This window comes from Cyprinodon variegatus, unplaced genomic scaffold (genome assembly GCF_000732505.1).
Source record: "Cyprinodon variegatus isolate N-32 unplaced genomic scaffold, C_variegatus-1.0 Scaffold1056, whole genome shotgun sequence".
Classification (NCBI taxonomy): Eukaryota; Metazoa; Chordata; class Actinopteri; order Cyprinodontiformes; family Cyprinodontidae; genus Cyprinodon; species Cyprinodon variegatus.
This window is the reverse complement of record NW_015151509.1, coordinates 129,694-140,671: the sequence shown is the minus strand read 5'-3', so window position 1 is coordinate 140,671 and position 10,978 is coordinate 129,694. Positions and strand designations below refer to the sequence as shown.

The 10,978-nt window shown below is 38.5% G+C and overlaps 2 protein-coding genes across 2 annotated transcripts in view; one reads left to right on the top strand and one right to left on the bottom strand.

The window, feature by feature from the left end:
- cers5 (ceramide synthase 5) overlaps positions 1-9,239 on the top strand; it is a 32,343-nt gene extending 23,104 nt beyond the window's left edge. The window contains exons 7-10 of the mRNA XM_015399914.1: positions 2,350-2,478; positions 3,163-3,269; positions 3,883-4,039; positions 8,691-9,239. Coding sequence (XP_015255400.1) covers positions 2,350-2,478; positions 3,163-3,269; positions 3,883-4,039; positions 8,691-8,852 — 555 coding nt within the window. The 3' untranslated portion in view covers positions 8,853-9,239. The remainder of the gene's footprint in view (positions 1-2,349; positions 2,479-3,162; positions 3,270-3,882; positions 4,040-8,690) is intronic.
- LOC107101126 (cytochrome c oxidase assembly protein COX14 homolog) lies at positions 9,168-9,973 on the bottom strand. The gene has a single exon (XM_015399913.1). The coding sequence runs from the start codon at positions 9,961-9,963 to the stop codon at positions 9,787-9,789; it is 177 nt and encodes a 58-aa protein (XP_015255399.1). The 5' UTR covers positions 9,964-9,973; the 3' UTR covers positions 9,168-9,786.
- Between the last annotated feature and the right edge of the window lie 1,005 nt (positions 9,974-10,978).

Sequence of the window (10,978 nt, the reverse complement as noted above, 5' to 3'; positions counted from 1 at the left end):
AAGCGATTAAAGCTTGGAACGATGGGAATTAAGTCAGTGGACTCGCACAGGCGAAGCGCGAACACAAAGCGTCAAAATGGAGTTACAGAGAAACAGCCGCTATTTCTCGACTTTGTTCCACCCTTGTCTCTGCAACGCCTCCACTTATCACCAAATCAAACATACTAAGAAAACGATACAAAGAAAAATAGCTGCAAAAAAGACTTAGCACTGGTTATGTTGTGGCTTTAAAACTGATTAGTTTTGTTCCCTGCTAAAACAAAGTTTGTGAATTCTGTTAAATAATTTTTAAAATAAAGCTGTCATTTGTGTGTTTTTAGCTTTCTTCCTGTATGGAAATGTTTTCAAAATTTGAAACATTAGTGCAATGGTTTACCTTAAAATAAACCTTTGGGTTAAGTTGCTGCAAGCAGGTTTTTCTTCTGTTTCTTGTAAATTTGGTCTTAAATTTTTGTTTCAAGTGGCATTAAAAAGTCTTAAAAAGTCTTGAATTTAACTTGCCTCATGCTGTAGGAACCCTGATCATAAATGTAATGCAGAAATATTTTTGATTAAAATGAGCAAAATCATGCAAAATGATTGGGGTATAACTAACTTTATGTTGTTCTCTGTGGAGCAGCATTCTAGGTCTAGATGTTCTTAGTTTTTTGCAGGATCAGTCAGCTGGATGCTGGATGCATGTCGTTGTTTTAGCCCTGATCTTAACTCACTGCCTCTGGGAATCCTGCAGTGTTACAATCTGGCCTGTACCGCCTATTTTTCCCTGCAGGACTCTGAATACAAAAAAAAAAAAAAAACATTTATTCTTACCCTCCATCTTGTGATGTAATTATGATTAAGAACATTTATTATAGCTGGGACTTTAACGTATCCATTTTAATTAATTAATTAGAAACATTTTTTACGTGTTAAATGTTTTGCATTTACTTCTTATTCTTATATACATAGGAAAATCCCAAGTTGGAACCTTTTTACTTTGTTTCTTGTACACCTTTTAAGTCTGACACACAAACTGCCTCACAGGCGTTGGTCCATTGGAGAGCTTCAAACTTACATACCTCTAATTGGAGAAAATGCCTCGAGGGTCACCGTAATAAGTGCCGTCTGAATGGTGCTGGCGGTTAGGAAGGAACTCGGACCAGGAATATGAATTATTTATGTTACTAACTGGCTTAACGAGAAACTGTAGCCTAGTAGGTAATTGTTTTAATTAGACTAAATGCTCCATGTTGAATAGCAATTGTTAAGAGCTGAAGTGTCATAGTTCTGTCAGTATTAAATGAAACTTTATCTTCTGTTTACAGGCAGTATCGTATGCCTTGTTGCTGAATATATTTTTGTATCATATTCAGTGGAGGAAAATGTACTGTTCACATTTCTTTGGAAGTAGTTTTTAAAAGACGTTGCACAAAAAAAAGATAAAAATCTTATAACTTTCAACCCATTCATACGAGAATACCCTTATATTTAGATAAAAAAACAGTAAATATGTTTCTTTTTATTCCTTTACATTTATTTATTTCAGACAGGTATGAAATAAAGAAAAAGGCTGGTGACAAAACTCAATTTCATAATAACCAAACTAATTAACCACAAAGCTCACAGTAGTAATTTCAATCCTTCATGCACTACAATACAGAATATGTAAACAATATCCAAAACTCAAATACAATCACATAAACAAATACATTATATTAAGTTTATAATCCCTTTATTACAACAAAAACACAGTAAAATCAATAAGTACAACCATGCCATACGCGTAGAATTATTTATTCAAAAACTGAGGAGAAAATGTTTTTTTGAATTGAAAAGATGGTTTATTTTATCAATGTTTTTTAATTAAAATGCTATTGAGATCAGTTAATTAGAGACCCTGTAATTAACACCATTAAAAGTTTAGTCGTGTTCAACCACTAGAACAATTTTAACCACTTTACAAAATACATGAAGATTTTGAAATAGTTGTTTTCATTTTTCTTCCCCAGATATCAGCCAACTTTAGTCTTCGTTTTAGCTGTAAAGTCTTTTTTAGAAATGAAGTTTTTTTAAGCTGTCGTCTGACGCAGAATAATTAAAGTCAAGAGCTAATTCTGGGTCTTTTGTTCCCCGCCCATAACACATCCTCCTCTTTGCTTCACACCTGTTCTGAGGTCAGACAGTCACTCAGCAATGCTCCAATTTAGTTTCTTCTTCCTCAGTAATTCTGCATCTTTTCTTCAGTTGTTTCATGTTTTCTGTGTGAACCTGATTTTTACGTCAGCCGGTTGAAGACTTTTCAGACTGAAGATTCTGCAGCTGTACTTTGAAGCCCGTCTGATCACCGTCTCCTACCTGTTTCATTCCCAGGACTTCCTCATCATGTTCATTCATCACCTAGCAACAGTGAGCCTCATTAGCTTTTCGTACGCCAACAACATGGCTCGGGTGGGGAGTCTCGTGCTGTGCGTCCATGATGCCTCTGATTTCCTGCTTGAGGTCAGTAATGAACAGAAACAATCATCTTTGTCAGAGCTGTCCCAGCATGCACGATTAGATGTTCTAGAAACGGCCCTGATGTTAGGAATTCATGCCTCAGCTCTGCTTTATTTAACAGCTGTGGACTCGAATATAAACAGCTATTTTAAGCATTTCTGGGTCATTTATATGTACGGCTTTCAAAATTACATGTAATAAAAAAACATGGCTGCTTTTTGTTGTTAAGAAACTGAAAGCAGTGGATGCTTTATTAAGCTGTTTTCCATGTGAATGAGTTCCTGCTCCAAGGGGATGAGACACTTTTTGCTTTTAAATCATTCAGATTCTGGAGATCAGTGACATTTTCTGTTTGCTTTCATTCTGTTAGTTCTATAAAATAGCTAAAAAAAAACAAACAAAACAGAAAATAACAGATTTCCTGTGAGCCAAACCAGGCGTGTTTTTATTTAGACTTTATATGAAAGACTTTTTAAAATCAGATTGATGACTGCTGGAAGTTTTACTGCAGATGATTGGGGATTGTTATGATTGAGAACAGAGCTCCAGTCGTCGCAGTCAGGGGTTTCTGTGTTTACTCTCAGTTGCCTTTTTTCTTTCTTTTTTTATTCTGTGAAATCTATGTGGAGCAAACATTCCTCACAAGCTTATCATAAAGTTTGATATCTGTTGGTTTTTGTTTAACAGGCAGCAAAGATGGCGAACTATGCGAAAAGCCAGCGGGTGTGTGACTTCCTCTTCATTCTGTTCAGTGTGGTATTCTACATCACACGGCTTGTTATATTTCCAATATGGTGAGTATTTCTAGCCTCTCAGCTCTAATACTGAAGCTGAACGCCTTTTTTTTTTGTTTTTTGAAAGAATAAAAACACTTTTTTGTGTTTAGTTTGAACTGTTGGTGCTGTGAAAATACAAAGATCCCAAAACCCAAAACAGACTTTATGTTGCTCTTCAAATAGCTCAGAGGAAACCAAAGTTTAGGTCGACATGTGCGGCGCATCGCTGCATTTCTCTGTTGACCTTTAGCTGCAGAGGCCGTTTTTGATGATTCCAGTTCCTCAACAGAGCGAAAGGCTGCAGCTCTGCCTCCACGGCGAGGCTGACAATAGGGAAGCTGTCATTGGTAGAAGTAACCTGAGCAGCTATATTCAGTGTCTTGGTGTGAATGAGTGATTGATAAGGCTAATGTTGCTGCTGAAGCTGCCTGAATGAAATCTAAACCTTTCCAGGGGGGAGATGAGTCTGCTGACAGCTTTCTGTCACTCAGCCACGTTTAAAGAAACACGTCCTTTTACATTACATTACAATTTACATCCCAGTAAAGACGCCACATTGTAGTTAAAAAGTGTTTTTTTTTCTCTGTGTAATGATTCTGAATGTGTGAGATCTTATATTCTGTGTTTGCAGGGTCCTGAACTCTACTATGTTTGAGAGCTGGGCCATCGTCGGACCGTATCCATCCTGGTGGCTCTTCAACGTCCTGCTGCTTATTCTCCAAGTGATGCACATCTTCTGGTCTTACCTCATATCCCGCATAGCTTACAAAGCCATAATGCGAGGCAAGGTGAGGACTATGGGAGAGTTCTCTTCATACTCTTGGAGTTGCTTTTATTTTATCTTTTCACATGCAAAGGCAAAAAGTAGTTGTATGTGCTTTTGTTGTGGAAGAGGAAGGAAAAACCAGAAGCTTGTTGGATTTCTGTTAAACAGAATTGGTCCAAACAGTCTGGAGCTACGATCAAGAATAACAGACAAAACTAGGAGACTGATGGGTAATTAGCAAACTAGGAGCTCTTATTTAAAGGAGAGAAACTTTAATTCAATTCTTCCTGAATAGACAAAAAAACAACAAATGATTCAAAGTGAAGGAAAAACTTTTTAAGATTGTTTTTTTTTTAAATGTATTTCAGTGGATGGATTTTTAAAACAGGCTGTTCAGGTTAAAATCAACTAAACAGAGGAATGTATAAAGATTTATATTTACAAAACCTGAATATTTATTATATCCTAATTTTTGTATGTGGTTTGTTTAACTGCTGTGACTTCTTCCAAATCGTTCCACATCATGCATCAGGAATTTTTCTGAGTGAATTATGTGTTTGGTAAAACCATCTTTTTGATAAAACAAACAAAAAAAAACAAATGTTACGGCTCCCTGTATGTCTAGGGAAGTGGGGGCATAAACATATAGGCAGAAACCGGTAAGTTCTTATAAAATTATTATTTATTTGATAACAAGAGGTGCAAGCAATAAACAAACAAAAGGAGGGCGGTTGAGGGTGCTGTGAAAAAAACAAAGTTAAATAAATAAAAGATATCCTCAAAAGGAGGATTGTACCTAACTACAGATTTAAACCAAAAGGGGATTCTTACTAAAAAACACAGAGCACAGCACCCACTACACCTAATGTAACTAACAAAGAGAAAAACTCAGTGATGCATTCAGTCCAGACTCTGGCCCTACCTCCACCCTCTTTCTAGCATCAAGCTAGTAAAGTTTGCACATTAGCCAAACAGAACAAAATACTTGACACAACCTAAGTAGCACAAACCCCAAATGGGTAACCAAAAAGATAAGAGAGCTACTCCACTAAACAAGCAGCTGCTAAACAGCAATGTTTGGTTCACACGAGGCACACGAGTCAACTGGCTGTGACAAGCTGCCTCAATCAACAGGTGAGGTTTCCTTATGAGCAGGAGGTGATTGCAGGTGGTGATGAGCCATTGGTTGAAGGTGGAACTGAGGGAACCAATGGATGGGTTTTAAGTCAGAAACCAGGAAGTAGGCGGGTCTTTCCACAGGACCATGCAGCCTACTTAGGCCCCATCCACACGAAGCCGAACCCTGGCCTAAACGCACACATTTTTCACCAAACCAGCCTCTCATCCATACGAAGCCGGCGTTTCGGGGGTCTGTAAACGATCTTTTTTTTATTCAGCCTTCAGAGTGGGAAGATTTCGAAACGGCGTTTTCGCGTTTCCATCTTTACGCTCTAACCGCATATTTTTTTTTACACGCATGCGTCATAGCGTCGCCTCTAAACACGCATGCGGGACAGTATCACAACAACAATGGCGCCGTTGCTGCTAATGCTACTCACCCTGCTGTCGGGCTTACAACAGAATCTTCTTCTTCTGGAATATCTCCAGGAAGAACAGAGCAATATCGACCACATAGTTCAGCACCTGAATTTGACTTAACCACGAAAATGGACCCGCAGGGCAACCATGTATAAATATTAGTGCGCATGCCCAACATTTCGTCGCTTATTTTTGCTTTGGCACCACAGCGCCACTTACAGGCCTGGCATACATTTTGCAGTGTTTTCATGCATTCGTGTGGACGCTCACATTTATTTTACGTCTCCGTCTTTACGACAAACGTTTTGGAAAATATCAGCGTTTCGTGTTCGTTTTGACTTCGTGTGGACGGGGCCTTAGTAGAGGTGAGAAAGAGGGAGAATAAAGAAAATAAAGGGAAAACACAAATATGACAGTTTTAAATGATCACATTTGAAGTTTTGGAGTCAGAGTTGAGCCTTACAGGACTCTGTAGAGCATCGCTGAGCTATTTCACACAAATTCATCAAAATATTTCCACATCTGATTTAAACTGAAACAGCCATTTATCACAAAGGGGGTTTGAAAACTTCTATTGGACTTAAAATGTTTGAAAGGCTTCAATGTTTCCTTACATTTTGCCTCCAGTGAGTCGAAGAAAGCCTAAAAAAGTTTGTGTTTTATTATATTAATTTTTTAAGCCCCTGAATGTTGAATCATTTAGTCTCATACTTGTTAGTCTCTCTCTCTCTGTAGAAGCTGTTCTTTCTCTTTCCATTATTTAGTTGACCAACCCAAATGATTGGTGCACAAAATGGAGCAGTCTGCTCCAGTACATTAAATTTGGTTATATTTGGATTTTTTGGATTTTTTATCTACATTATTACAAAAAATAAATATGTATCCTCAGAACGAAACAGAAGATATGAAAATTTTAGTTCAAGGGTCCGAGTTTTTTTTATTAGGGATATGAAATGGAAACTTGAAGGAACAAAAGAGCAAAGTGTTCGCTTAAATTAGCAAAGTATATTGATCCACAGCTCTTTATGGCTGAATAATAGAAACATTGGTTTTTACTGCTTTTTTTTTTTAAACAAATAGTTTAAATGAATAGTTTCCTGGTAAGAGGACTGCAGAGAAAAGTTTAAAACTTCCGAAAAATTTGGAGAACGAAACAAAACCTAAACAGAGTGAGGAGTCAGTCTGGATTAAAGCAAACTTTGTTTTTTGTTTTTTCATAGTGCAATAAATATATTCATAGTGTGGAAGATGTAAATAAAATGGATCCTCTGCACTGCTGCTTGGATTTTATTAGAGAAATCATGGATTCCTATATAATTATAGCTGTGATGAATTCCCCGTCCTGCTGCTTTCCTCTGTGGCCTTCAACATCTTGGCCCCAGTGTGGGGATTCCCTACAGCAGAGGTCACGGATTAGCGGACCGCGGTCCGGATCTGGACCCAACCTGATTTAAAACATTTATAAATTCCCGCATGTTGCGTGGTCATTTATAAATGTGTCTAATTTCACTTGCGCCGCTTCTCCTGTTAATATGGTAAAGGACCAGGCTGCATGTGATCCACATTAGCCAATGAGCTGCTGTCAGTCTGGGTTGCTGCTGCTGCTACTTTTAGACACAGCAGGCAAACCTGTGGCGAACCAGGCGATGGGAAAGAAGGAGAAGATGATGAGAAGAAGAGAGCAGAGAAAGTGTGGACTGCTGGAAGAACTGCGGTGAACTAGTTAAAGAAAAGTGAAATATCGTGCTCAAAGATGACCCTGCACATTTAGAGTATGTTTGGCTCAACCTGCTGCTGTAAAGCAGGATTCTCCACCATGAACAGAATCAACAATAAATCTGGATCCAGGCTCAAAATGAGCTTCTTGATATGTGCTTGAGAATGACTTTGTCTCCATTCAAACCAGGTTTAAAGCCTTGCAGGGCAGCATAAAGCCCAATGTGAACATTAAGCCATAGAAAAGAAAGAAATGAATAACAGTTCAGGTGTTTTATAAAATACGTAAATGTTGTTCTCTGCTTAAAAACACTAGATTTTAATGTTCTTTTTTTATAGCTTTATTTAAAAAGTCAATGTATAACAAAGATGCATAAACATCTCATTTTATTTTCAGTGTTAAATGCTGTTTAAAGTAACAGATTATAATTAAAAATGTCTGCGGATATTTATTGGTTGATGATTTTCTTTATTTGGACCCTGCTGATTTTTAATTGGTGACCGCTGTCCTACAGGAAGACGTCACCTAACAGGCTGAATGATAGAACTGCTGCCCCTAATGTTGATGTATATTCTGACCGTCAGGTTCACCTCACTGTTTGACACGAGTTTTCATTTCAAAGTCGTCTCTTCATCACAGTAGATGATTTTTAACTCCAAACTGATAAAAGTCCTTCTTCCAGTCACCCTTCTGACTTTTGCTACTGAAAGCTGTACTATTTACTACTATACTAAGCTCCTATCTTTGATTTCCTTCCAGATTTCCTTTCTGCTCCTGACTCTGTCTCGTTCTCCCTGCAGACGCAGTTTATTTCCTCCCCCCTCCAGAATCAGAGGGAGATCTCGTCTTTCTCTCTGTCTTTGTCCAATGAGCCCCCCCTCCGCTGCTCTCTTGCTTCTCTGAATCTGCTCTGTCTGCTTGACAGCTCTTACCATCTCTCTGTGCTGGGCTGTAAGTTTCCATTCACTTTCCCTGCGCTCCTTAAACCTTAATTAGTGCATTTTCCTTCATCAGACGTCTGTTTGTGGACGGAGGAGAGCAGTAAATGATGAGCTAAGTGCTAATGGTGTCATGAATGTCAGCTATGTCCAACTGTTTTTAATTAGTCACAATGGTGTTAGAATGATCAAACATCTCCCCCTAGTGGTGAGAAAAATAAAACTTAAAATCAAACCTTGTCACTTTTTGTTTGAATTTTGAGGAATATGTCTACATGTTGCTTCACTGGTAGGCTGTCTGTGATGTGTTATGAGTCACCTTTCAGTCTCTGATCTTTTACAACTTTAGAAGCTAGAATCCAACAAAGCAACTCATAAATTCATATTGCTGCCAGCAAAATAAATGACATTGTATTGATAACTTTTCCATTTTTTATTTTAATTTAGTTAATAAATTGTTCTTCCTTCTCCCCCCTAAGGTGGGTAATGATGTTCGTAGCGACATCGAGAGCAGCTCAGATGAAGAAACTGACAACACTGAAGGCCACAAGCGCTCTGCTCACAACAGCAAGGGAGAAAACGGCACCAACGGCCACTGCGCCACAGCAAAACCTCGAACGCACAACCACACCAGCTGGTGACGAGGAGCTGGGAGCGCCCCCTGCAGCTCATTCCTTCACAGCATCTCCAAGAGCTTTGTCCGCCTGGCCTGCAAGGCTCTCCCACATCCACGTATATTTACACTGACAGCGTGCACGCACCGATTCATGCTCCTGAACAGGATGGATGTGCGGACACTGACTGCGTTGGCTGTAGAGAGCTGCGTGAAGACGCGGTTCTCTACAGACGACGTGCAAAAATCGAATCAAGCTCTTATTTCTCCAGGCAGTGAGACTGAGTTTGCAGAGATTGGTCGTTTTAAATGTTCTCTCCCAGTTTTATTGGTCAGATGAACTTTTTATTTTGTCTTGAAGGGTTTGTTCACAACAGTTTGCACGGAGTAAACATTCCCCAGCAAATATCAGTCATCCTAAGATGAAAATGAGTTACAGCTGGGCTCCTATGGGCTATAAGAAACAACAGCTGCTGCATGAGAGAAGCATTACATTTGCAGTGCTGCAGAATGCTGTGAATGAACTCTGAAAACACATTGTCTACTTTGTAACTTTTACTGTTTTTACTACTTCCTCCATGACCAAATGTGTTTTTAATTGTTTGTCACTGCCTGAAGAGTTCAAGGAATGATTTGTTCTTCAATCCATTGTGCAAATGTCTTTTCAAATACATCCTGTTTGAAAATGTCTCTTTCTGCACCTCTGTGACAAATTGCTGCACGTTTTCATTCAAGGCATTTTATTATAATACAAACCAAAACAGGCATCCTGAAACACAGCAGATATGAGACAGGCCACCGATGCACATGTTACCTAACAGATTGTTTGGTTAAATGTTATAAAACAAATAATCCTCATGAGGTGACCTCATGGAAATACAGAACAATCACAGAGGAATCCATCTCTGCCATTCAGAGACAGAAAACAGGAATGGGAAATGTCCGCTGCAGCCATGGTGACGTCAGTCTTTGATGATTTCAGGGTCCTGGTTCTCTGCTGCCAGTTTCAGCTGTTTCTGCTTTTCAAAGTACCGGTATCCTCGCATCGCACAGAGGTAACCGCCGTAAGCCGTCAGCAGCATCATCGAGGCAGAAAAGGCCCGATAGCCGATATCAGCCAGACGTTTTCCCGTCACCATGATGAGGAGCCTGGAGGAAAACAGAAGACAGATCAGCTTCAGCAGATGGATGATTATTAAAGGGTTAAAGTTTCCTCTACTGCTATATTTAAAATATTCACAGCAAGTTTACACCTTTAAAGTTTTTTTTTTTTTAACATCACTTCAATAATTTAATCAAATGAGGTCAATTGGAGGAATCACATTCTATTAAAGTATACAATTTAGACTAAAAGAATGAAATCATTTAAGGTAATAAGAAAAAAAGTGAAATAAAGATGATTAACAAATGTCAAATAAGTTTTGGTAACAGGTTTTAGTCTGTATTGATGTATAGCTAAAATAGTTCAGATCTTTTAACATTATGCAAATAACAAAATTTAAATGTTTAATATCCATCCATACATAAAGAATATTTCAGTAATTTAAAGAAATTTAGGCATCATGAGGATATTTAATTAGCTTGATTTGAACACAACTTAAGGGGGAAAGAAGAAGATTGGACATAAAATGAAGTCAAGCACTTTGAAAAGCTGCTATGACCCCTTATTGTGTGAATTAAAGCAATGTGTCTAAACTCAGGTGGTTTATTGTGACAAAAAGCCTTCAAATCACACATCTACGACTCCAAACTACTGGAAAATTATAACATCTCCGATCTTCACAGCTCCAGCAAACAAAGTCAAACTGTTTCGCTACAGCAAAAAATAAGACAACATTCTCAAATATAATAGCATTTTCTTACCTTTGGTAATTCAGAAAAGTGGCCGCAATAAACAGTTAATTCTTCGTCCAATGTCAGCAAACCAGATATTTAGCCGCCTGCTAACTAACCTTCGCCTTCATAACAAGCGGAAACTGGAGCTCCAAGCAAAATGAACACTGGCAGTGACGCAGCATAGCGGCCCCTGCCGACCAGGAGTCCACAGTAATAATATTTAAAAATATATACACTCACCGGCCACTTTATTAGGTACACCTGTCCAACTGCTCGTTAACACTTAATTTCTAAGCAGCCAATCACATGGCGGCAACT